The sequence below is a fragment of the Drosophila arizonae genome, chromosome 4 (assembly GCF_054131065.1).
Source record: "Drosophila arizonae isolate 15081-1271.41 chromosome 4, UAZ_ARI_1.0, whole genome shotgun sequence".
Taxonomy (NCBI): domain Eukaryota; kingdom Metazoa; phylum Arthropoda; class Insecta; order Diptera; family Drosophilidae; genus Drosophila; species Drosophila arizonae.
The window spans coordinates 12,515,690-12,541,549 of NC_142924.1; the positions used below are offsets into that span (position 1 = coordinate 12,515,690).

General features: G+C 45.8%; 2 protein-coding genes across 6 annotated transcripts in view; one reads left to right on the forward strand and one right to left on the reverse strand.

Moving 5' to 3' along the window:
• The window catches only part of MCU (mitochondrial calcium uniporter), a 45,341-nt gene that overhangs the window by 5,464 nt on the left and 14,017 nt on the right, over nucleotides 1–25,860 (reverse strand). Inside the window, exon 3 of one of the 4 annotated variants that reach the window (XM_089466918.1) lies at nucleotides 114–164. The exons of 2 other annotated variants lie outside the window; for them this stretch is intronic. In XM_089466918.1, coding sequence (XP_089323044.1) covers nucleotides 114–164 — 51 coding nt within the window. Of the gene's footprint in view, nucleotides 1–105; nucleotides 165–25,860 lie in introns of those variants that run through there. One more of the 4 variants, XM_089466919.1, reaches the window with a different exon arrangement.
• Nucleotides 12,184–25,791, forward strand: jv (javelin). Of its 2 annotated transcripts, XM_089466917.1 has the most exons (7): nucleotides 12,184–12,380; nucleotides 17,838–18,331; nucleotides 18,409–18,760; nucleotides 20,186–22,058; nucleotides 22,110–23,990; nucleotides 24,181–24,445; nucleotides 24,555–25,791. In XM_089466917.1, exons 1-7 carry the CDS (start codon nucleotides 12,199–12,201, stop codon nucleotides 25,526–25,528), a joined length of 6,021 nt encoding a protein of 2,006 aa, XP_089323043.1. In that variant the 5' UTR covers nucleotides 12,184–12,198; the 3' UTR covers nucleotides 25,529–25,791. The 2 variants fall into 2 exon arrangements, with proteins under 2 accessions (XP_089323043.1, XP_089323042.1); XM_089466916.1 differs by having other exon boundaries at nucleotides 20,186–23,990.

The window sequence follows — 25,860 nt, forward strand, 5'->3', positions numbered from 1 at the left end:
AAAAATAGGCGTGCCAGAAAATAAGTAGAAAGAAATTAAAATTCACCAAGGAAGGATGTTAGCCAAGGCAAAGAAAAAGGAAATTTAGAATATACATATACATACATACATACATAAGGAATGTATGACAAGCGTTAGACAGGAGCAGCAGCTGCTCGTGAAGCCTCGTCCGGCGGGTGCATAATGAATCAACAAGCAAATACGGCGCACAAGAAAAAGGGCAGCGCATAAAAAGAGAAGAGAAAAATAAAAAATAAAAGTGAAGGGGCAGCAGCAGGACAGAAATGCCAGGAAATAAAGCGCAGTTAAAATTGATGGCACGTGCAGTTAACGCCACGCAAAATGCACATAAAAAATATCAACAAACTCGGCGTAAGTGTGTTAAAAAATAAAATAAAATAAAACGCAAAAGCATCTAACAACAACAACAGCAGCAAAAACAACAACAAAGAGACAAAACCAACTGTGAATGGCCCCGAAATGTTGATGAAGACACGCGCCATGGACGCGCAGGACATAGAAGCAAAAGGCCTGTGACATCTTCTTCTACTCAGCCTTCTCTTGTTTTTTTTTTTCTCTCGTATTTTGATCAAAAGCAGGAAATGACACGCACAGCGCGAGACATTAATGCAGAGAGTGATGATAGCATGTGGGTGTGGCAGGGGGCGTATGGGTGATGCGATGCAATGGGACGTTGTGGCATGCCACAGCATTATGAGCCGCATGCATGACAAAGTGCCAAGTGGCCCGATTGTGTATAAGGCACGTAAATTATCTCAGTTATAAATGCGAGCGAATTTCGTAAATGAAATATTCTATTATTCAATTGTTTGTTAATGATTCATTTGGCCAACATAAATAATGCCCGGGCATTAGAGAAATTGCATTTTACCCAGCATCCGCTGCCCTCTGTCTCTCTCTCCCTCTCACTCTCTGTGTTTCTCCGCCTCTCTTTATGATAAAGCTTTGACTGGCTTTTGGTTTTGGATTGCAAATCTATTTGCTTTGCCCTTTGCCATTCTAGCCACTTTGGTCGGTTAAAGACCATTTATTTATACGACTGCCCAGCATTGGCCCATTTAATTTAAAAGCAGCAGCAACAATTTGCAACTTAATGCGAAGTACACGAAACTTTATTGAGCTAAATATGCAGCAGAACACAAAAACGGGAAACCGGAGTTTAAAACAGCAAAAACATAACTTCAAAATACCTTCAAGCTAATCAAATATTTATGAAAATTGCGAAATGCTATAAACAACACACCCACTCTCTCTCTCTCTCTCTCTCTCTCACTCACTCTCTCACTCTATCTCTCTCTCTCTCTCTTTTCCCTCTTGCACATATACATGTATTTATATTCCCCCCTTTTTATTTATTTATGATATGCAGGGCAATAAATTTGTAGCCAGATTTTGAACACCGTGGGCATTGAATAAATCGCGCTTTATGACGCTTTCAAGTTCAAATCACTTTGCGGCCGTATAAATCAGAGCGAAATCCAGCAATTTATTAACTAATTTTAAAGTGTAATTCGAACGAACATAAGAGAACAATTCAAAGACTTTACTCAATTAATAAAAACTACCACAAAACAGCGAACGAGCGAGCGAGCCAAAGGGAAAAGGCTGCATGCACTTTGGTAGTTGTTGGAAAAATCAACAAGAGCGACGATTTTTCTTCACTCTTTGTGTGTGCGAGTGAGAGTGTTTTTGTGTGTGTGCTTGTTGGTGTGCTATTGTAGAACCGCAGCAACCGCAGTAACCGCAGCGGCCATTGTGTTATCCGTTGTGCTTAGGCTTTTAATATTTTAGTTGCGTTGGCTTTTCATGCTCATGCCCTGGTATGCGACTGGCGTGTGCTAAGGAGCTTCACCTTGGGCTGCTGCTGGTGCTGCTGGTGCAGCTACAGCTTGGCGTGTGCTTGCGCAAACAGTCAAAGCAACTGCGCTGTTTGCACGATATACTTAACAGCCGCCGCATGCGAGGCTAACAAATCTAAACAAAGCCAAGAACTTCAATGCGCACAAAAGTAGGCAATACTTTTTCCCATTTGTCTTTTCATTTTTTTATTTGGGCGCAGCTTGTGTGCAGTGGGTCAGCTTTTAGCTGCATGTGTGCTGAGCACACAATTTAGACTTCTGTTTTCGTAAATAGACGAGTGCGATTGGGCGAGACTTCAATTGTGCTGTCATTAGGTGCAGAGACCATTGAGAATAAATAAAAGACATGCTGAATTCATGTGGCAGACAGAAGAAACTTTCTATGAACAGAGGAAGTATATTGATTCTACAGAAGTTTGGGAAGGTTGAATCGATTTAGCTATGCTGCATTGTTTATTAAACATCAGTAAAATATTTTTTTAAAAATATATAATAAAAGACTTAAACGTGAATACACCTTAATGAACGAATTTATCCAATTTCTGTTTTAAATTGAATAAATTTTAAATGCAATTTCAATACATTCCTAAATGTAATATCAAAAATGTATTTGAAAGCTCTTAGCGAACCTTTGCTTCAACTACACTCAATACAACAATTTTCATTACTTTTCTCTTTAAAAATTCTCCCTAAACAGTCAAAACCATCTAAGTACTTAACAAGTTTCTCTTGTCTTTGCTTAACTGATTTTTGGGAATTTCCTTTTGAGCGTCGTTCATTTGTTTCACTAGATTGCTGCAGCAGCAGTAGAAGCAGCAGGAGTCCATAATCGATATCTGTAAATTGGCCTTCAGCCGTGCACAGAGCGGAAATTGCACAATGTGTAATCGCATTTGGTTGGCTCGTTTTATGTTGGCCCAGTTGAAAAACAAGGCAACGACGAGGTGTAAACTCGACGGGACTTGAACGCCATCTGAACAGCTGTCGTGGACACTTTTCAGCTGGCGATTGCCTCAAGTGTTGTGCCACATCTTCGTGTTGAAGTGCCCTCAGTCGAGCGCTCATTATACGAGCCACGGCCTATGGCTCATGGCTCATGTGAGCTTTTCCAAGTTGCCTCAAGTTAAATTAATTGCGCAAACTTTGACGAGAATATTTTCTAGCATATTATTTGCCACTTGCAGGCGCTGCTTCATCAAGGAGGCGGAAGCGGAGGCGGAGCTGGAGTCTCTAGTTGCGGCGTGGAGGACACGCGGCTTCAACTGCTTCGACGCTGAATCCGGCTCATTTTGCGCTTCAAAATAGGCTCCGGACAGAGTCACAGCCTCTGCTATGGCGGCACGATGGGCAACGGATATTTTCGAACGTCACAAACGTCAACATCATCTCGCCAGCGGGACAAGCGGTAAGTCCAAACTTATGGCTACTCTGGCAGTGGGTAGTGGGTCAACTCTCAACTAACGGCCAAAGGGCAGGCAGGCGCTAATAAACCATGTACATATGTACGCCTGTCTGTGTGTGTGTGTGTGCGTGAATAAAGTGCTTGGTTTGCCACTTCAGGAGACTTTATGCCATCCGACAGTTGTGGCCCATAAAAGCCAATGACGTATGCCGGAAGTCATGTAAAAGGCAACGGAATATAATAAGCTCCAACTGGGCATCAATATTTATGGTAGGGCTGCCATTTCAGTAACCAATTTATGAGCTCTTGCTCTGCACTCAAAGGGCTAACACAAGACGAGAAGACGAGAAAGTCGTGTACGAGCTGATTTCATGTCAAAGGGTCAGCCAATGGGTACTTCAATTACGTGAGAAGCGCAGAGGAGGGCACACGCAGTTAGTTGAAAGTGGAAAATGGCTGAGCTAAGTAATTTTAAATCTTTGACTTATAGAGGCTAATGTTTATTCAATGTTTCTCCCTGACCGAGGCTAAAAATAATCGAAGTTTTTGCCATCTAAAAATAATTTGATTAAGTTTGCCAGAATGAAACTTTTCGGCTTTTCTTTTGTTTTCGATCTTAAATCTTTTTCCCAAGAAAAAAAGAAGAAGAGAACAAGAGAGAAAATCGTGCTTGTACGTGTGTAGCGAGGCTAGGACAAAGGAAGAATCAGAATGTCGAACAAAGTTTAAGGTCCAACGTTTCAAGGGGAAGTCCCAGCCGTGTCTATATTAAGTGCAATTTTTGGTCAGTGAAAAGGGCCCGAAGTGGAAACTTTATGGTATTCTTTTTGCGAGCATGTTCGGCCCCAATAATTAAATTGCCCTTAGCACGCCACAGCCATGAAATTAAAACAAAGCAAATTTAACGCTTTGCGCTGCTCCATTTTCCTTATTTTCCCAGCTACAATTAACGGCTGTCAATTTTCTTTAGCGCCCTTCAGTCCGCAGAATCGATGCTGATTTGTGGCACAAAGATGCCATAGAAGAGTCTGTGGCCCTGAAAAAAACATTTTCCAATTAGCGAAATTGCAGCGCAGCGGCTCATCAATATGAAACACAATCACAAGGAGAACAGCAATTAATGCTGAAAGAAAATATGGGCTAACGGCGCCCACATGTAGGAGTCATCACAGATGTCTAGGGCGTGGCTACAGCCTGGCCCAACCGGAACCAGCTGGGTAGCAAGTATTAGATAAAAACGATTTACCAACTGCCATTCACTGCCACAGCTGAAATACCAATATGCCAGCTGCCAACGTCGCGTCAGGGGAATTAAAGGGTTGTGTCAGATAGCTGACAGAGCAGGAGGCGGCTGAGCATCGGGATTTAGTTGAATAGTTGGCTGAACTAGGATTGAAATGCGTTATTCAACTGTCTCTTTGATGGATTTGGCTCTATAGCATTTAGATGAAAATATTCGAAATATGCAGCATATTTTGCTAAAAAATTTAATTAGAAACGTGGTTTTATTACACGCCGATCACTAACTTATATCACATTCCTTTAGAAGCCTTGTTTAATTCCACTAAAAAGTCTAAAATGCTGTGCAAACTTTGCTGGAATCATCACTCGCACTGTTCCCAGCAGCTGCATATCTAAATTAAAATATGTTGCATACTTCTAGGCTTGCAATGAAATTCTGTTCTAAACAAATTCAGCAGCAAATTCAAAGGGAACTAATTGCCATACGAGTGCAATTAGTTAATTGAATTTATTATTTATTATTATTTACATTTTTCAAGTGTCTTCTCATGTCTCTAATTATAAATATCACAAGCTGCTGGTCTGGCCACTAAATTTAAATTTCGAAACATTTATTCAACCGCTGCAACGTAATAAACTTGTTTGCCATGTGCTAGAGTTTTTCGGCCAAAATATTGAAACAGTTTGTGTTTTTCTTTGTATTTTTTTGGCTTTGCGGACAGCGCTTGCAAATTGAATTGTGTTTGGGCAGAGTTTGGCAGTTTTATGCGCTGCGTTTCATACTCACAGCCACTGCCTCATTTGCATAGCCACAGAGCGGAGACAGAGTGAGGGTGGTGCGGGTGGTGCTGTTCTGTGTGGTGGCCATTGCATGTATTGAGTAATAAATTTGTTTTATTGACAGCCAGCTAACGACACCAGGAATGAGAGAATGTAACGTGTAAGTGGGTGTGTGTGTGTGTGTGGTGCAGATAGAGTTGTTAGACACAAGAAATTTTTTAGACTACTTTCGATATAAGCAAATCGATTTATACATATCTCACACATACCAACAGACAGATGAGCACAGACTTAGCTGTGTGTGTGAGTGTGAGTGTGAAGGAGGCATTGCCTGGAAGCAGATCTTTGACATTTTGTCACGTTCCACAAGTTTCATTGAAATTGACATACAAATTTCCCGAAATGCCTTTAAACGTGCGCGTGCAAGTGAGACAAGTATTTGTGTGTGTGTGTGTGTGTGTGTGTGTGAAGGAGACAGATAGAAACAGAGTCAGTGTGTGTGTGGAAGATAGAGAATGTGCATACTTATCGTCTACGGCTCGACCCTTCCCAGATGTATTTAACGGCGTTGTTAACTTACCTGAAAAGAGCAAAAGAAAATTGTTGTCTTTAGAAGTGTTTGAAGGAATTTACTGGCCTAAGGGCCAAAATAAATGTGATCGAATGTGTGAGTAAATTTGCATGAAATACTCTAGTAAATGCAGTCAACTTCGACTTTCGATGTTCATTAAAAAGTTTGCATTTGACCGGAAACCGAAGCAACAACAACTAAATCAACAACAACAGCAACAGCAACCTGAGCCACAGCAATCGGTAGCTGGCAAACTTTGCAAATTTAATTATGAAGCTTCAGGAATAGTAAATGTCGATAGAGTCTGTGTGGGATGTGAGGTTGAACGGAACAGAATCGTGGTAGCTGTGAACAGCCTCGGAAAAGTTTACCAATTAGTTGAGGATAAAAACTTTCACCATTACATGCACATGTACATACGTGTAGATATGCATGTTTGCCTGCCACAGAAATAGAAAATAATTGCATTCGCCTGTATTTAATGGTGATGCCCACATTTCTGCTGCAATCATACCCTTATTTATATACATATATATATTTCATGGTTAATTGCACAAAGGGAGCAACCCGAAACGACAGCAAGGAAACGCTTTGGCAGAGAAAGGAAAAGAATGAAACAAAGCAAGGGGCGAAAACAATTTCCACAGCGCCTGCAGCCAGACAATGGCAAATTGGCAGCAGACGTAGGCTCTGCTGCATGCCACAAAAGGCAGTGCAAGGGCGGGGCGGGGCGGCTCCACTTCTCTGCCTTGAGGCACTATCTGTAATTAGTTTACGATATTGTGCACGACATTGCATTGCCTGGCAGACTATCCAGCCGTCCGTCTATCCGTCACTATTTCCTATTCAATGGCTGATTATTTTGATTATCCGCTGCGATTGCGCTTGAATTTGCCATGCAAATTGACAACAAAACAAGAAAAGTGCATTGAATCAATTTCTTTCCAAACTTTATGCACTTGATGTAATTTAAGGGCCACAATTGAACAGGGACATGCACGAAGCACACGTGCTCGCTCTTCTATTATAATTTTCCGTTTGCATTCAGTTTTTTGGTTCCGGCATAACCTTCGTCTTCATCATCTTCTGCTTCTTTGCTCGCACACGCCCCATTGGACTTGTCTGTCTTGTTTACATTCATAAGCTGCTGCCGGGCACCAGACAGTTTCAAATAAAATTCAAATATATATACACACACACACTTACACACACACTCACACACACACTCACAAGAACTTCGCTTAGCCAAGCTGACAGTTGTTGCAAATATTTCAATGTGCAATAAGTTTATGTGTAGTTGAACTTTATGGCCAAGTGTTATGAGCGTGCACTCTGAAGGGAATTATGGCGAATTGCAGATGCTCGAAAAACATTTAGAAACAAATTTGTACTTTCTGTAACTAAGTGCAAGCCGTTAGCTCCTTTTCTATTAAATTGACAACATAAATACATATCAAAAAGCTGCCTTTAAGCCATTTTATTTAAGCCACATGCCTGCAGAGTTTCTCCCTTGTATTCGACATGGAAAGTAAACAAAACAAATATGGCGTAAGCCCGGTAAACAAGTTGCTTTTCCCTTTGATTCACTCCACTGGGAAACGACAACAACAAAAGAAAAGCAAAGAAAAGGGACAAGCAAAAAGCTCAGCGTAAAAAGTTTTATTTCTTCTTCTGCATATGCAGAAGGCAAAGGCCACACGGCGAACTAAGCGAACTGGGCGAGAGGCTGGCTTATTGTTGATGATGTTACTCGAGCTAAAACTAAAATGGAGGCTGCGGATCTCATTATTGTTGTTGTTGTCGCTGTGTGCTCAAGTTACCGTTATATTGGATTTCTTTCACTTCGCCTTTTGTTGTTGCAAGTTTAAAGGCGCGCGCCGCCGTCAGAGCTGAGTAGCCGGTCATAGCTGAAAAATTCAAGAGCTGCCCAAGGAGCTGCCACGCAGACTTAAGCCGCTATTACAGGCACAGACACAGGCACGGGCGCATGCACAGACACTGGCAATGGCCACGCCCCAATGCCCAAACGCTCTGACGCCCTCGCAGCAAAACAATCCAACTAGGGAATAATATCAGATGCAGTCGAGGCAGGAGAGTTGCGGCATGCGGCACGATATCCTCAGCATCCAAGCCTGAATAGCCAACGAGCATGAAAAGAAGGGGGTGTAAGTGGAAGGCTAACAGATTGCTGCAGTGGAAGATGCAAATTGGTGCAACATTCGTATCGTTAGAGCTTTTCAAGTAGTTTCCGCCACTTGACGGCCGTTTTTTCTCTGTTTTTTTATACCCTTAACCCATCTTCAATGGGAAATTCGGGTATAATAGATTTGCTAAAAGTATGTAACGGGCAGTGCTCTGAGTCGCCTAATTGACCCTTGAAGCACGGAGGGCAATAACCTTGAGGGGAAGTGATCTTAAGAGGGCAGTAACCTTGAAGGGAAGTGACCTTAAGAGGGCAGTGACCTTGGGGGAGGTCTATGACCTTGAGGGGAGGTCAATGACCTTGAGGAGAGGTCAATGACCTTGAGGGGAGGTCAATGACATTGAGGGGAGGTCAATGACCTTGAGGGGAGGTCAATGACCTTGAGGGGAGGTCAATGACCTTGAGGGGAGGTCAATGACCTTGAGGGGAGGTCAATGACCTTGAGGGGAGGTCAATGACCTTGAGGGGAGGTCAATGACCCTGAGGGGAGGTTAATGACCTTGAGGGGAGGTCAATGACCTTGAGGGGAGGTCAATGACCTTGAAGGGAGGTCAATGACCTTGAAGGGATGTCAATGACCTTGAAGGGAGGTCAATGACCTTGAGGGAGGCCAATGACCTTGCGGAGAGGTCAATGACCTTGTGGAGAGGTCAATGACCTTGTGGAGAGGTCAATGACCTTGCGGAGAGGCCAATGACCTTGCGGAGAGGTCAATGACCTTGAGTGGAAGGCAATGACCTTGAGGGGAAGGAATGATCTTGAGGGGAGTCAATAACCTTGTTGAGAGACCAATGACCTTGCGGAGAGGCCAATGAGCTTGCGGAGAGGCCAATGACCTTGAGGGGAGGTCAATGACCTTGAGTGGAAGGCAATGACCTTGAGGGGAGTCAATGACCTTGAGGGGAGGTCAATGACCTTGAGGGGAAGGCAATGATCTTGAGGGGAGTCAATGACCTTGAGGGGAGGTCAATGACCTTGCGGAGAGGCCAATGAGCTTGCGGAGAGGCCAATGACCTTGAGGGGAGGTCAATGACCTTGAGTGGAAGGCAATGACCTTGAGGGGAGTCAATGACCTTGAGGGGAGGTCAATGACCTTGAGGGGAAGGCAATGATCTTGAGGGGAGGTCAATGACCTTGCGGAGAGGTCAATGACCTTGCGGAGAGGTCAATGACCTTGCGGAGAGGTCAATGACCTTGCGGAGAGGTCAATGACCTTGCGGAGAGGTCAACGGCCTTGCGGAGAGGTCAACGACCTTGCGGAGAGGTCAACGACCTTGCGGAGAGGCCAATGAGCTTGCAGAAAGGCCAATGACCTTGAGGGGAGGTCAATGACCTTGAGGGGAAGGCAATGATCTTGAGGGGAGTCAATGACCTTGAGGGGAGGTCAATGACCTTGAGGGGAAGGCAATGATCTTGAGGGGAGTCAATGACCTTGAGGGGAGGTCAATGACCTTGATTTTGATCAGTTTGGAGGGCTCAGGGTATCTCCTAGTCGAGCAGTCTCGACTAGAGCCTTCTTACATGATTAAATATAAAATCCTGTACTGCAAATGGAATAGACACATAAACAATTCCTCGCCTTACACGAAAACAAATCACAGAACTGACCCTCGCAGGGGCGCTCACGAAAGTATGCAGCAACTGTGCTCGCATTACTGTTGCAAGATGTCGAGTCGTGCAGCCGTTGCCAGACAGCCTCAACCGGACTGCGTCGAGATGCTGACACACGAGCGCACATTAAACGGCACTGGGGACAAATTTCCTTCGATAGCCACAGATACAAAATACTATATACAAAACGCTGCTCAGGTCTGCTGAAATGTCCGTCTGGGGGGTGTTGTTCCTGTACATTTTGTATGCTGGCTTATAGCATTTAGTTCGACATGACAGCGAAAGGAAAATTCCATTAACCCAATAATTCTCTGAACCTAGCTGGCAGAAGCATTAAATACGCTTGTCAGCATTTTGTAATATTAACATACAATATTTATGGCTAAACATATATATATATATATATATATATATATATATATATGCATTTGTATAAAGCTTTTCGCTCCACTTCCTGCTCGGCCACAGCCTTGAGCTTGTCGCTTGTCCTGTGTTTTTGTTGCAGTCTTGGCGCATCCTGCAGGCCATCAAACAGCACTTGACAACCTCTTTATGTGCGCAGCAGCCGCAGTGAAGACAAATGCTCAGGCCACGGCCAGCAAATATTGCGCAAACACAGAGAAATGGAGAAAGACCGAAAAACAAAGCAACAAAATGTTAGCTTTGGTCGTCGCAGTTGACTTAATTTATGACACGAAAATCGCTTTTTGCCACATGGAATGGCAAACATGCTTTTTTTTTTAATAAATAAAAATTCATGTATGAGCGTAAATTCCATTGGTTACGGCCAGCGAGCAGAGAGAATAAGCGCAAGCTGTAAACAAAAGCCAGCCGAGGTGCTCTGAGCGAACAGCAGCAACCCTTGCTGCCCCTCGCAGGAGTTGGCCCAAAGTGTAATTCGAAACGAGAGCCGTGTCCAAAAGGCTTGCATGCCATTTGCATGCGTCGTCAGACGTCAAAACATTTTCAACTCATTTCGCTGACCAAAATGCCCCTCCGTGCCCCATTCCGGGGCAATTGTGAGGGAGAGTTTGTCTTTTGGGGCGCTGCTTTTACAAATTTTTGCTTTACGTCATTTCAATGAATTCGCGCTTCACTGCGTGCAGCAACTCTATTCAGCGACACATACGGGTGACACACACGCCCAAAAGTGTTTCTCTCTCTCTGTCGCTCTGTGCATATGTATGTGTATTTTTATGAGCAACTCGCTCACTTCCGGCACTGAGTGTGTGCTTCGTCTGACTGCCACTGCATTAGTGTTAGTAACGCATTTCCGCTGCCATTGTTGCTGTGCATCAGGCCAAACATAAAACACTCGCACTCGCACTCACACTCGCTCACTCATTCACTCTGGCCAACTCGCGCTCGCTTATAACAGTTAACTAGGTGACGCTGTGGCTGTGATGACGAAATAGCCAAAGCAAGACCAACAGAAACACACCAGCCAGCGGCACGTCAAGAGTTCAATTAACGTGTTTACTTGTCACTCTTGTTGTTGTTGCTGTTGTTGGTGTGATTGTGGTTGTTGTTGCTGTTTGGTGTGCTCACAGTTCAGCCGAGTTCATTGCTTGCCACCCAGCCGCGCGACCCTTTGGCATTGCCAACATCACTTGAGCTTACTTTAAATTTATTTCACTTTTAAGCATTTGTCGCTATTACGATATTGCAGCAATGGCTCAAGAGCTAATTGATTTATGTTATTAAATTAGTATAACTTGGATTATAGTTACATAAAGACACTTGACTCAGCCATTACAAAAATCTGTCATCCAGTTAGACATACAACTTAGATTACATACAATTCAAATTCAAGTCTTGCTTTAAAGCTCATCCTCCCAGTTGAGTTCAACGTGCTCACATCTCCACTCAAAATATTATTTCAATTCTCAATTCGAAAAGTCGCATTGAGCTTGCAATTCGAGACCCAAAAACCTGTCGCATTGCTGGCAGCATCCCCTTCGGCCGAGATTCTACACACTCACCTGCCATTCAACAGGCCTTTGAGCAACCTTTCACTCGGCTCGCGGGGGCCAGAGACATACTCAAATCGTACTTTTGAGTGCCCGAAATGGCAAAGTTTCAGGCAACAGAATTGCTGGCAATTCGCAAAGCGTTAAAAGCACTTTAATGGCCAAAAGTTAGCAGCTGAGTTTGCATTAATTGAGCTACATAAATTACTTTTACCTTTCAATTGTGCCCAGCAGCGAAACTCAATTAATGCAAGCAAATGTGTTGAACAAACTTGAGAGCGAAAACAGAAAAATAAAAGAAAAGATAACAAAAGTTGGAAAATGTCACACTAAAGTTCAAAAATTGCATTAAAAGTACGCGCTGGCAAAATTAAATAAATCAACGTAAAACTTGAGAAATTTTGGTTTATAGGCTCACAAAATTACTTCATTGTTATTGTTGTAGTTGCTGCTGTTGCTGTGGCAACTGTGGCATGTAATTTTATTAACCTTAAGCATCAGCGACAACGGCGGGCGGGCTAAAGCGGGAAACATGAAAAATGTTTGGCAGTGAAAAAAAAAAAAAAAAAAAACAAAGCGGCGGCAGCAGCGTCAACGCTGCGCAGTCGCAGCGTTACAATTGGCCGCAAAGCTCGCGCGCAGCAGTCGCAAGCGGCGTCAGTCTTTCGCGAGGCGCAAACGCGCACACAACACGACACAACACAAACAAACGCGAGCCGCGGTGAGAGTCGCTGCGAAAAGTGCGGCGAAAATAAAACAAGTGCATAAAACTCGAGCGAGCGAACGTGCGAGCGAAAGAGACGGCGAAGAACGGAATACAAAGCGAGCGTTGTTTGTGTTTTATGTAGCTTAGACTTGGCGTGTGTTTTTGTTACTCTGTGTTTTTAATTTTTTTTTTTTTGGCAATTTCATGCACAATAAAAGCATTTGCTGCCCTAACCACAAAAATCAACAAAGTGTGCAAAAGGCGGCATTGGCAGTAGAAAGCTGCATCATCTATACCAAACGCCGTTCGTCCCGTCTATTCGCCGAGCGAATCTGCGGCCGGGGCGAAAACTGTGCAAATAGCGTGGCTTAAGTGTCTGTTTATTTGCACTGGGCCGCGGCGCCGGCGTCAATGTGGGCCAACCGCAAGATACACAGCACAAGACAGCAAACACACCCACACACACACACACACTCACGCACACGCATAATTTGTCAATATTTGCGTTTATGGCGAAAACGAGAATACGCAGCATCATTAAGAATCTACGGCAACGCTGTCAATGAGTAAATTAATGCGACTATTGCTATTTGCATTGGGCCAACGCGAAGGATTGCCACATACATAGATAAAGGTAATTGTGGCACGCATTAGCGCGCCATCTTGCCGGCCATTAATTATGCCGGGCATAATGGAAAAATGATTGATGCTCGCCTAATTTACCACAGGGCAAAGGCAGCTAAACTTTGAAAACTTGGCTATAGCCAAAATATATATCTTGGCTGCTATACAAAATAACTAATATTGAAAAGTTATACTAAGATTCGAGTGGACTTTATGGCTGTGTAAAGCCATAAAAACATCAGCACTTGTCTGTTCGTGAGTAGTAAACTTTTATCATATGCAAACATTTTTGGCAAAACGCTTCGCTGCCTTGGCTAACATTTGCTACGAGCACTCATTGTGGTCAAGTGTGCTGCAGGTTGCACTGTCGCACACTAATTATTCGTTATAGTTGGCAGCCGCTGCCATTGCCATATGATTTATGGCTGCAATTGAAATTGTTGGGAATCATGTTCCTGTCATGGCTGGCAAACGAATTGTGGCTGGGCAGAGGCAGAGGCCGAGTAAATTGATTTAGCATTTATTAGAGACAGTCGCTGTTCGGGCATAAATTGAGAACTTTGTGATGCCCTAGTCGCCACTCTCCCACTCTCACTCTCACTCGCCCACCCCAGCCTCTCTCCCTTTGTCTGTAATTTTCGCCGCAGTCGCATTTCGAGGCCTGCGGCGCCATTAGCGTCATTCGACGCTTCGTTATTGTTGTTGTTGTTGTTGTCGTTGCTGTTGCTGTTGCCTGTCGATGGAATCATCGTGGAAATTGGCAAATTTTCGAAAATGTCATTGCAAATGTCGCGTATTGTGTCGCTTCGCGTCTCCCTGGCGCTGCCTGTGGCTCTGTCATCAGGTTTTTGGCAGCTGCCTTTTAGGCAATTCAATTCAACCGACTGCGCCACAGACCTCCCCCTTGCCCACTTCCTCCCGCTGCCTCTGACTGCGGCTCTTCAGCTCATCGGCTCTTCAATGTCTATGCTCTGATTGCTTGAGTGTGTTTGCCTGCCTGACTTTATATTATTTATTCTTTCTCTCTATTTCTATCTCTATCTCTGTCTCAGGTCTTTAATATTTGTTCGCATTCATTCTAGTTGGGCAACTATAAAATATGCTGTGCGAAAAGTGCAATTGCAACAATTTTTTCCATTTTAACTGTTCTTTATTTTCCAGTTTTTATATTTTGCGAGTTTATGCTTCGTTTATTGTTGCTGCTTTTCATGTAAATTGTTAGCCATGGCTTATTGTTTCTGCTGTAGTTTTCTATGTATTTTCATTTAATTTTTTTCATTCGCCCAATAGTTTTCTGTGTTAATTAATTTGAGGCTGTCATGCGAGTTGGCCATTTCCATTTTGGCACGAATATTTCTTTGTAGTTTTTTAACGCTTTTTTTATTTTTCCTGCTTTTTGTTTTTAGCGCTTTTTGCATATATAATTAAATTAGCAGCTCCGCTCTTTAATGATGAGCTGCAAATTAATTCGCGTGTGCGAATTAATACAAATCTTGACTGGCATTAAACAGTTTAAAATTTCTTTCATGAAATTAATTTATTGATTTTCATATTAATTTTTCTTTTTGTGTGTGTATTTTAAACCTGATTTGGTGCGCATAAATTATGACATTTTAAGTTGCTGCTGACAGTTTTAATATATATATCCACACACATTCTTTGGCAGCATTCAGGGGCATGCAACATTTCATTGGATTTATAGAATATAACTCAATTGGCTCAAATAAAAAGCCAGGGTAAAAGCAACTTTTTTATTATATTACGGAATCGTATGCATCTCACGTACTAAGTAAGCCAAATTGCAAATAAAATGCCAATAAAAACAAAAAACACGTGACTTGCGACCGAATTAAATTTGCGATTACTTCAAATGCTGACTGTCATAAAATCGCAAATAAACGGAGGAGAAACAACTGTAATTAACGTATTTCTTTACCTAGTATAAGTGTAAGTAAATACGATTCATACATGTTTAAAGAATACGTATACGCGTTGTTGTTTTCTGTTTTTGTTTTACTTTACTTTATTTATTTTTCTTTTTTTCCTGTATTCGAAGTAATTACAGCTGAAAGCACATCACAAACAGCACAAAGAACACTACTCTATAGGCAAGAAATGAGATATTAAGTTGCAAAAATGCAATTAAAGCGACAAGAGATAAGACTATGCGACTAGGAGATACCCAGCGACATGTTCGGTCAAGCTATTACTGATATAAAACTTTTCTGTCTCTTTTGCTGTAAGCTGATGTGGCCTTAGCTAAGCTGCCCATCACTAAATTTATGTCTTTAATAAATCAATTCTCAATTAGTCTTTGCCTCTGTTTGTTTTACTCTCTCTTTCGTTCTTTCACTTTTGCTTTTTCTCTATTATTCAGTCATTCCCTCTCGTTGTCTCTCTTGATTAATTTCTTCCTTGATTTTTTGCTCTCTCTTTCTACCTTGCCTTGCCTCCTAATTTTTAGCATACATCTTAAAACTTTATACATAAGATTCCTTTATGGCATTTACTTAGCCTACCTTAATAACCCATTCCACAGAGTATTAAACATCAAAGTTGAAAAAGCAATAAAGAAATTAACAACATTTTCTTAAAGGTAAAAGTTTCACAAGATCACAAGATAAATCCACTTAAATAAAATCGCTCGACAAACACGCAAAGAACGAAAACAAAATGCTTTGCGAAATTTTTGCAGACACTGCCAAAGACTTAAAGAGGGCGGGGCACTGTGTGTGTCTGTATGAGTGTCTGTGTGTGTGTGGGCTGGCAACGCTAATGACAGTCAGCTAATTAACTTTTAATTGAATTACAAAATAAAAGCGCAACACGAAATTCTTCAGAGAGCAAAGACAATATGTACTTTGGCCCATACCACAAGCTCTGACCTCTGACCCCTCCTCACCGCATGCGCTGCATATGTAAAGCCAAGACAATTGAGGTTAGTTGAAAAACCAAAGTAAATCTGGGGAAGGCATGTCAAGCGAAGCATCTCTTGATATGGAGATTCATGCATATATTTGAGAGATTTATGCATACAAATGCAAAGAACTTATATAGATGCGACGCTTGGGCTTACTTTCTCTCCCGTGCTCTATGCCTGCAAGTTTGGCAACACATGTGGTAGCACAGAGGCGGACATATGGTCGATTTCCATATAGGTCAGCGCTGAGTCGCACTCAATGCTGCAGCTGCAGCTTGGCCTATTTGCGGATGCGCTTCATAAACTTTGGCCAGACGTCGCATATGAGAGTCAGCAGTTCCAGTAAGCTCCATCAGCAGCAGCAGCTGCCGCCCAGACACTCGAACAGCAACAGACGCCAGCATGGCGCCCCACAATCCTGGCGCTGGCATTCGCATTCGCAAGGCTCGCATTTCGCATTTCGCATAGTTAAGCATTAGATGGCAACATTTGCAATTGTAATGGGCGCCACCAAAGTTGGCAGCATCCCCAAATGGTGCCCTTTAGCCCAGCCCCGCCCCGCCCCGCCCCGCCCCGCCCCACTCAGTCTAACGCCGAGAGCTCAACTGCTGTGGGCTCCAGCAATTAACATACTCGCCCCGCCATCCAAACGGAAAGCTTACTATTTTGCGAAAGTATTTAGTTGAAATATTCAGGTAAAGGTAAACAAAATAAAGGGGATTAAATGGATGTAAGCACCTGAGCGCTACGATGCCAATTTAATTTATTTCTATTGCAAATAGTTTACTTCTTTACGGGAAATGATGCACAAAAACAAAACAGGAGAATAAACAATTATTGTCGTCTTTATTCATGCTTGCCTAAGTGTCTTACACTTAAATTGAGACCAAATTACAATTGAGTAAGAAATAAATACTCTGCATAGATGGTGAGCTTAACGCAGCCGTTGTGCTGGGAAGCTTTAAAAGAAGAGTGAGTTCTTAAGACAAATTAGTATCAAAGCAACTACAGCCAAGCAAAGTGTAAAGTGCTAAGAAAAGTCCTCCGAAGTGTAAGTGTTATCCCACATTTATAATAAAATATATATCATACTCTTCTTCTTTTTAATCAAGCATAGTTTTTAAAGTAGTTTTTCCCTGAACTAACGCAGTTAAGGCCATCGTTTTCTTGCACATTTTCAACTTCTGGCTTTCCATTTCGTAGTTCATGGTTAAGCAAATGCGCAATCAAGCCATCCAATCAATCAGGCAATTCGCAGCAGACTTCCAGCATTTACAACATGCCAAAAAGCTTTGGCTTTTACCTGGCAGACAGCAGCCTTCCGTCTTTTTCCCTCGCAATTGTCGCAATGGGAGGGTGCCCCCCCCAAAGCTGTGGCATATCCCACGCTTCATTTAACAAGCGACTGCATATCAAGCAACAGCCAAGCAGTCAAGGTGGCGCAACCTTTTAAGTCGATATAAAGCTGCAGGAAAGAGCCAAAAGCAAAAAGGAAAATCTAGGCAAAAGCTGAGAGCCAACAGCAATTGGTTGGCTTAAATGCTTCGATGAGCAAAGTGTTTCGTAAAACACTCTGGCTTCTGTATATGTATATATAAATATACTCAACTAACTGTATGTACATATGTGTGCGTGTGTGTGTATGTGTGGGAGTGTGTGGTTGTGCACAAATAAATGAGTCCAATTTACGTTTATCGGCCTAGACATTGGGCTTAATTCACTTAGTGGTCAGCCGCCCATACCTGTTAAACAGAGAACTTGGCCATGCCTTTTGATGGTCAAACGTGCCGGAGCCAAGTTAGCCAAGTCTTAACTAATCAAACAGGGAGAGCAGAGTTTGCTAATGGAAATCTTAGTTAAGCTAAGCTAATATTAAATATTTAATTAGTTTACAACTTTAACTCTCTTCTCTTCTCTTCTCTGAGCAGCGGCAAGGACAGCTACAGCTATCAGCATAACTACGTGGATCGCGTACGCCTGGAGGATACGAACTATCAGCAGCAGCATCAGCACCACCACCAGCACTACGCCCACCATCACCAGAAGACCACACACGATCCACGCTGTCCGCAGCTGCGCGCCGCTGGCTGGCGACACACGCACAAATCCGTCTCGCATCTCGATTTGGCCACCAGCTGCCATGGCGCAGCTGGCGCTGGCATAGATCACAGGCAGAGGCAACTGCTGCACCATCAGCCGCACCACCCGCACCGCCCACAGCCGCCGCTGACGCCGCACGCACAGCCCCACTGGACGCAGTGCCGCGTGGGCATTGCCACCGCCGTTGGCCAGGGCCAGCTGAGGAACGCGCGCTCTTTGGACTACACGCAGCTGGAGCGTGAGGAGAACGCCTTGGACATAGCCGAGTTCTACTGGCGTTTCGATGCGGAAGCTCCGCTTGAGCAGGTCGACAACTACGCGGGTGAGTAGACGTCTGGCCGCCGGTCGGCCTTCAGTTGAATGCACTCGAGCATAACACGAAATTGAATTGCTTTTTAGTTAATGATAACTACGAGCCAGCAGCTCCCTCGCCTGCTGCCCCAAGCACAGCAGACACAGCAGCAGCAGCAGCAGCAGCAACAGCAGCAACGACAGCAACAACAACAGTAACAGCAGCAACAACAACAACCACTTCAACACCAGGGGCAGGTGCAACAGCAACAGTCACAGCCACATTCCTTGACTTTGGCAGCGAATCGTGTAGCTTGCGCAGATCGCGCAGCTTGGCCGTGATACGTGAGGAGACATTTAGCGATCTGCAAATTGGCTCCGCAAATAGCAGTCGCCGGCGATCGCAGCTCATACCGCGTGCGCGGCTAGTTAATCGCGGTTTTTTCCGCGAATCGCCAAGGTGAGTCATTACAGCCAAAACAAATAACAATAGAAATACACTAGACTACAAGCTAGACATTAGATGAATATTGAGTTGTAATTGAGTGCAGATCGATTGAGGTATTGAAGAGCGCAGCTTAAGGAGTAAATAGAAAACATTTGTGACGTGGAATATACATGCATTCTATTGTGAACTACTCATGCTAGCAGGCCATATACCAAAATTTAAATATATCACCTTATGCATAGTCTCTGCTGCTCAGCTCTTCAAATTCGTTTCTCAATTAGCTCAATTCAATATTTTTTCCCAGTTAGCTGGCACAGTTCACACGTGTCAGCTTAATTAGCTATGCCAAAATCTATAATAGAAGCAGCTCATAATTACAGCCTCATGATGATGTTTAATTATTGTGCTGTCTAGTGTATGACTGGCAGCTAAACACGCATACGCCACGTCTAACGTAAAGCGTCAAACGTAGTCAAAACTGTTTGCGCCGAGCATCTTTTCAGTTGTTACGCGACGTTTGTGGCCTGCTCAACAGGTTAGCGCAATTGTTTTTTCTTGCATTCGATCGATTGGCAATAGTTTTCATAGTTTTCGCTATTGTTTATACTTTGACATTGCGTGCGGCCATTTGCAGTGCGAGTTTTGCAATCGAAGCGATTGCATAACCGATGCTGTTAATTGAGCTAAAAACTGTGTGTCGCAACGAGTTGAATGTGCTTCGTTTAGCCTGTGGCGTGTGGCGTGTGGCATGTGGCATGCTTGACAGCTATGCAAGCGCATCCTTGTCTGATTTATGTCACTGTCAGTTGCTCTTAGCCAGGATACCATTACGGCCACTGACAAGCAGCTGTCTCCGCTAGCTTCCCATGCAGCAGCAGCAGCAATTGCACTCGGCTTTCATTTAATTTGCCGCAAATCGCAACGTCAAGTGTCTCGAGTAGAGCAACGTGAGCTGTTAACTGAGATGGGGCGGCACTTGGCTCAGATCGAAGGTTGAGCACGTTAAGTACAAAGAAAATTACGCTAAATGTGCGATAATAAAAGCTTACTTGGGTTCATGACATTCATCAGCCTCAGCTGAATGCGAGCTTAGCTCCAGCCCCGATAAATATCTAGAAAAACATTTAGTCTAGCTTGCGTTGCAGAAATCTTTCCAGTCAAAAGTTGAGCTTAGTTTAGGCAGATTCCAGAATATCCTGCGATTGTTGTCTGTTGCCGTTTGTTTATTTGATAAACTGAATATTTACTCGCATTGATTGTGGGCCAATGTCAAAGCATTGACTGAATCTCAATGCTCAAACAAGGCCAGATTGTGAGACAATCGCCGAGCTTGGCTATAATTTAGTTCGGATAACAGTCAACAATCAGCAAATGCAAAAGCTAAACAATAGCATCATTATAATCTCAATTCCCATTTTGATTCGACGCCCCCAACAGACTGCACAACAAACAGCAGCAGCAGCAGCAAAGCGCAGCGAGCGAGCAGACAGAGCCGGAGGCGGAGGACATCCAGAGCAATACAAGCGGTGCAACCACTTGCGATTCGCATCAGCAGCAGCACCAACAGTTGCTACAGCAGCAACAACAACAACAACATAAACATCATCATCATCCACAGAGGCAGCGACATCAGTGCGAAGCTCGTGATTTTGACGTCTATTACGATAATCTGAAACGCTTGGACGCCTTGGCATTGGGCTTGAGTGAGCAACTGCATCCGTGGCACAACGACAAAAGCGATTTAGAGAGCTTGAATTCGGATTACTTTAAGAACTCACTGCACCAGAGCCACTCCGAGCAGCAGCAGCAGCAGCAGCCGTCCTCTCTAGAGTTCGAGGCACTTGAGCAGGCAGTCACCCTGCTGAGCGAGAGGCCACGCATCTACCAATCCCGGCGACAGCAGCAGCAGCACAGGGCCCACCATCACTGCCATCAGCAGCGGCACATTGATCTGGGCGGCGAGTCGTGCCCAGAGCTGAGTCAGAGCAGCGTCTTCCCAGAGACAACCACCAGCAATTCGGACGACCAAACCGACAGCCCCTCGCTCTCCGAACAGGAATACGATCTGACGCGCATTGAGCAAATCTTCCAGCAAAGTGATTCGGGTGCAGCCGAGGAGAGCTACGAGCTGATCAGCCTAACGACTACGACACGCACACGATTCGAGAGCAGCGAAGACGAGCACGGCGGAGAGGGCGACTTGACCGAGGCTGAGCAGAGCCTAGCCACGCCCACTGAGACAGCAGCCAGCGACAGCGACGGCACACTAAAGCGAACACACAGCGAACAGTTGGATAAGCTCATTGCCTACGACTCGGTCTATTTATCGTCCGAAGAAAGCTCCGAGTGCACTCTGATAGGCGAGAGCTGTGAGAGCTTTGAGAAGCGCACGTTCACGAGCTGCCTGGAGAGCGGAGAGCTAGAAACACGAAGTCTGCTGCATATATCCATAGAAGACACTGTGTACGAGCCGCAGCCGAAGCAGCAGAAGAAAGGAGAAGAGCTAGAGGGTGAACGAGAGGCAAAGAAAGAGCAAGAACAGGAGCAAAAGCACAAGCAGGAGCAGCCATTGCTGACCACAGCCAAGGTAGAGGCACAGATATACACACAGGTGCTCAAGGTCGAGCAGGCACCTTGCAGCAGCAGCAACATCAATGTGGGCGTCACCTCAAGTGCAGCGAGCAAGCCGAGAATATTGAGTGTGGTCGAGAAGCGGAAATTGAAGCAGGAAGAGCTAAAGCAGCCAGCTCCGCCCGAGCTGAAGCGACAGGCCACAGACACCTTTGTGGCGACAGCGACGCACAAATCGAATCTCGTCGAGAACCAGTATCACAGTCTGCCGGATGTGAATATTGGTGTTAGTCTGAAAGTTTGCGAAAACATTGACAAGGAGCTCCGGACATCCTACAATCTACAGCGTCAGCAGCAGCGCAAGGAGTCCAAGCGCCAGAAAGGACAGAGCGGGGAGAGCGGCGAGGTGACACGGGCAGAGACATACGATTCCATCAGACGCTTCGGCCGTGCCCATCAGAAGGCCAGGCAAAAGGAATACGAGGAGCGTGAAAGGCAGCGCGAGAGGGCAGACTCCACTCACGCAGCGAAAAAGGAAACTCAGCAGGAGGCGGCAGCACCGAAGCAAAGTCAAGTGCAGAAAAGCGAAGAAGCTGTGCAACAGGAATTTCCCGCGCCAATTGAGGTGGAAATAGATGCGGAGCAGTGCATTGAAGCGGAAGAGCAGCCACTGCCCCCACCGCCCCCACCCATTGCAGACGAGGAGCTTAACGAACACCATTCAAGCAACGAACAAAGCGTAAACGATAACAATAACGATAACGATAACCAATCAGTGTCCCTCTTGCAGCTAGAGCAACCGAAAGAGGCGCCCGTTATTGAGGTGGCAAATTTCAGCAAGCTAATTGAGCGACGTGCCCAGGAGATCCGTCAACGAGCCAAGGAGCGGCCCGAGCCACCAGAGCAGACAGAGCAGCCCCCATCCTTTCGCATCATTGTCACCGACGCACAGAACAACATAATTCAAACGGAGGCGATCCAAGAGGAGCCAAGCAAGTCAAGCTCAGCCACTGCACCCCCGAATTCCGGGCACCCCAGTTCGCAGCGTTCGTTGCGTCGCGCCAGCAGCTCAGCAGGAGGCAAGCCGCCAGAGCGACGAGTGCTCAGCGCCGGAGCGTCCATTTATAAGGCCAGACCCATAAAGGTGCTGTCAACAGCCGGCAGCGATTCATTCGGACGACAGAAAATGTCGCGACCACAGATTCTGCATGTTGTGGACAGCAGCAATGCCAGTGGAGCCGGCAGCCTGCGGCGACGCAGCAGTGCCCGCAGCATGGCCAGCACAGTCAGCAACGAGAGCGGCGAGGTGGCCACGGAGTATCTGCAAAAAGTTGATGCGGTGAAATGTTATTGGAACCGGCTGGCGGGCAATGAGCCAGGCACTGAGGCAGCCAATAAGGAGCCGAGCTCGCGGCTAAGTTTCCAGCTGGGCACCAAAGTGACGTCGGCGCCAGAGGGCGAGAAGCCAGCAGCAGCAGCAGGCAACAGCGGCGACTACTGCAGCATCATGCCGCCCTCGATTGAGATTGTGGAGCTGGGCGATGGTGCTCAGAAGGCAACGATTGTGAGTGCGGCGCCGCAGGAGCGGCAGGAGGGCGTCGATGATGACGAGGACGCGGCACAGTTCGATCATATACGCTACAAGGTGCTCAAGTCGCAGCAGCTGATTCGCAGCAACATTCTGACCACACGCAACAAGAAGGAGGCGCAGTTCGATGGACTCATTCAATACCTGCAGGACTACAGCTTCCAGGAGCTGTTGAGCAACAATAATGTGGTGATTGTGGAGCCGGTGCGTACGAAAATCGAACGACCCTTAACAGTGGGTGTCCCAGCATCAGCAGCAGGAGCAGCAGGCGGAACAGGAGGCGTACCACCACCAAAGCCGCCCAGGCAAAACGCACAGGTGGCCACGACGGCGCCCAAGAAGGTGAGACAGCGCCAGGTGGGCGGCTCAGGTGCGAAGCGACACTTTTTCTATCAGCCTGTTAGAGTGAACCGCGAGCTCTATGAGGAAGAGTTGCCCGATCCGGATACGGTGCGCAATGTGCGTCGCTTCTTCGAGCAGAACATCCTGCCCACGCCTGGCCAGGGTATGCTCGTCCACGCGCAGCAAAAGTTCGGTGGTTCCGCCTGCCAGCTGAGTCCAAAGAGCCGGCGAGCGCATGGCTATCGCTATCTGACCATAGACACAAGCTATGGCTCAGCATCGAATGGCCGCGCCTTGGCCGAGGAGCAGCCGAAGGGCATGGAGCTGCTGGAGGAGCAAAAGGTGAAGCACTGGGACAACGCCAGCCTCTCGAGCGGCATCTCCAGCGGTGACCTGTCCTCGCCCTGCGGCGAGTGCCACAATCAGACCGAGGCGCTGGCCAAAGAGTCGCCCGTGACGGCATGCAAGAACGTGCACGTGCTGGACGTGGTGAGGCGACACAACAGCAATGCGGCGAATGCCAAGGCCAGAGCTAAGCTGGCCAGCCGGCGCACCTGGTGCGTGGGCGGGGCGGCAGGTGACTCTCGCTACCGGCAAATTTATGAGCACAATTTGGAGCAGACGCAGCTGGAGGCGGACATGCAAGATGAGCACGCGGGGCAGGAGAATGATAATCATGACGACGACAATGAGGACGACGATGCGGAGACGGACATGTGCGACACATATTATGTGAGCAATGTAAGTAACAGCAACTGTCCAACTGTCCAACTGTCCAACTGTCCAAATGTCCAGCAACGGGCTGCGTGCGCCTTTATGGACCATTAGGCTTTGATGACAGCGCATTAAGCTGACGGGCCAAGCCCAATTCCGAGTCACTCTCTTGCTCACTCTCACCCACTCACTCTCCCTCTCTCTCTCTCTTTCGCAGGACGTGCTAGCTAAAATACGAGAATGCGGTTCTACAGTTACCTACTATGGCGGCAGAGTGCTGGACAGAGGGGCACCCACAACCACAGCTTCGGCAGCAGCAGGGGGAGCAGGAGCAGCAATGCAGATAAATCCACAGTTGATTAATGGAAATTCGAGCAGTGCTACACGCTTGCGGGTGCGTCAAATCGAGTCGTGCAATGTTTGTCCGCCCCGTGAGAGCTGCACGCACGAGCCGGAGGAGCAGCAACAGGACTCGTATCAGGGTAAGCGTACGCCTGACTAGTAATCACGTCTGCTCGATGCATTTCATCATTCACCTACTCCCTCTCTCTCTCTCTTTCTCGCTCTCCTGCTCTCTGTCTTCGATTGCAGGCATTAAATTCAAGCTGGTCAAGTCAAACAGCTGCAGCAGCCGACTGGAGCTGGCGGGCACGGATGAAGGTGACTCCTTGCTGGGGGATAGCGAGGTGGTGCGCAAAATGGTTCATCACTTTGAGTGCAGCCAACAGCCGCCGGCTGGCGATGGCAATCTGACCATTAACAGTCAGAGCACCGCCGCCAAGAGACAAGCCCAGCACCAGGAGCAGGCGACAGCTCGTCGACAAGTGACAGTAAATAATCACATCAATGTGCTGCTGGAGGCCGTGCAGGCGGAGCTGAGTGAGTCCCAAGATGTGCATGATAAGCAGAATGGAGGCGCAGCGACTTATCAGAGCCAGGCTATGAATATACGCCTCGATTTAAGTGCGAGGCGAGAAAATGGCAACGCCAACGCCAACGGCAGCTGCGATAAGCCAGGCACTAACAGCAAAGTGTGCCGCAATAAAAATGTGGATTTGGCCTATACGCTGGCCAAACAGCCGGAAGTTAAGGGCCAGCACGTTGTCAACCCGAGCACGCCCACTGCCAATCAGCAAACATTAACGAATTTGACCAAGAAGCCGGAAATCACAGCTCGTGAACAAATCATTGTGCCTGTGCAAATACACCAGCCGAAGCAACAACAACAACCACAACAACAACAACCAATAGGGAGTCAGGAGCGCCGACTGAGCAACGCGAGCAGCAGTGCATCCATTGTGGACAAAACTGTGGTGCGACACTACGTGGCCAATGACAGGAGCATCTACGAGCGCCGCAAATACGATGAGATCGAGTTTGAGGAATTCGAGATCTACGATCCAGCCAAAGATCTCGAACGTCAACAGCAGGAGCAGGAGCAGCAGCAGCACGCCGAGTCGTCCGAGCACTCCGAGCCATCGGATCAGGCCGAGCTCTCCCGAGACTCCATAGACAAGAGACAGACAGACGGAGAGCTCTACGACAGCCTCGATGACAAAATGTAACAGAATGCTCAATTGGAAAACGAAGCAACGACTTTTAGGGCTTTGGGTAAACACGATAAGGTTTATCTTCTAAGCTGCACATAAATATATGGAATATAATATTTTATTAGCCTAGCATTACTTAAGCGCGCAGCTTTACAGGTAAAGCCAAAACAAAACAATTCATTATATTGAGAGAGAAAACAAAAATATCCAAAAATTATATTATTTAAACTAAATATATTATAATCTAAATGAGCTCAACTTTCATTTACCTATTTAAAGCCTGCCGATTTATTTATTTATAAATTATTGAGGCTGTGGAATGGAATTCGTAATTAGGGTTGACATTG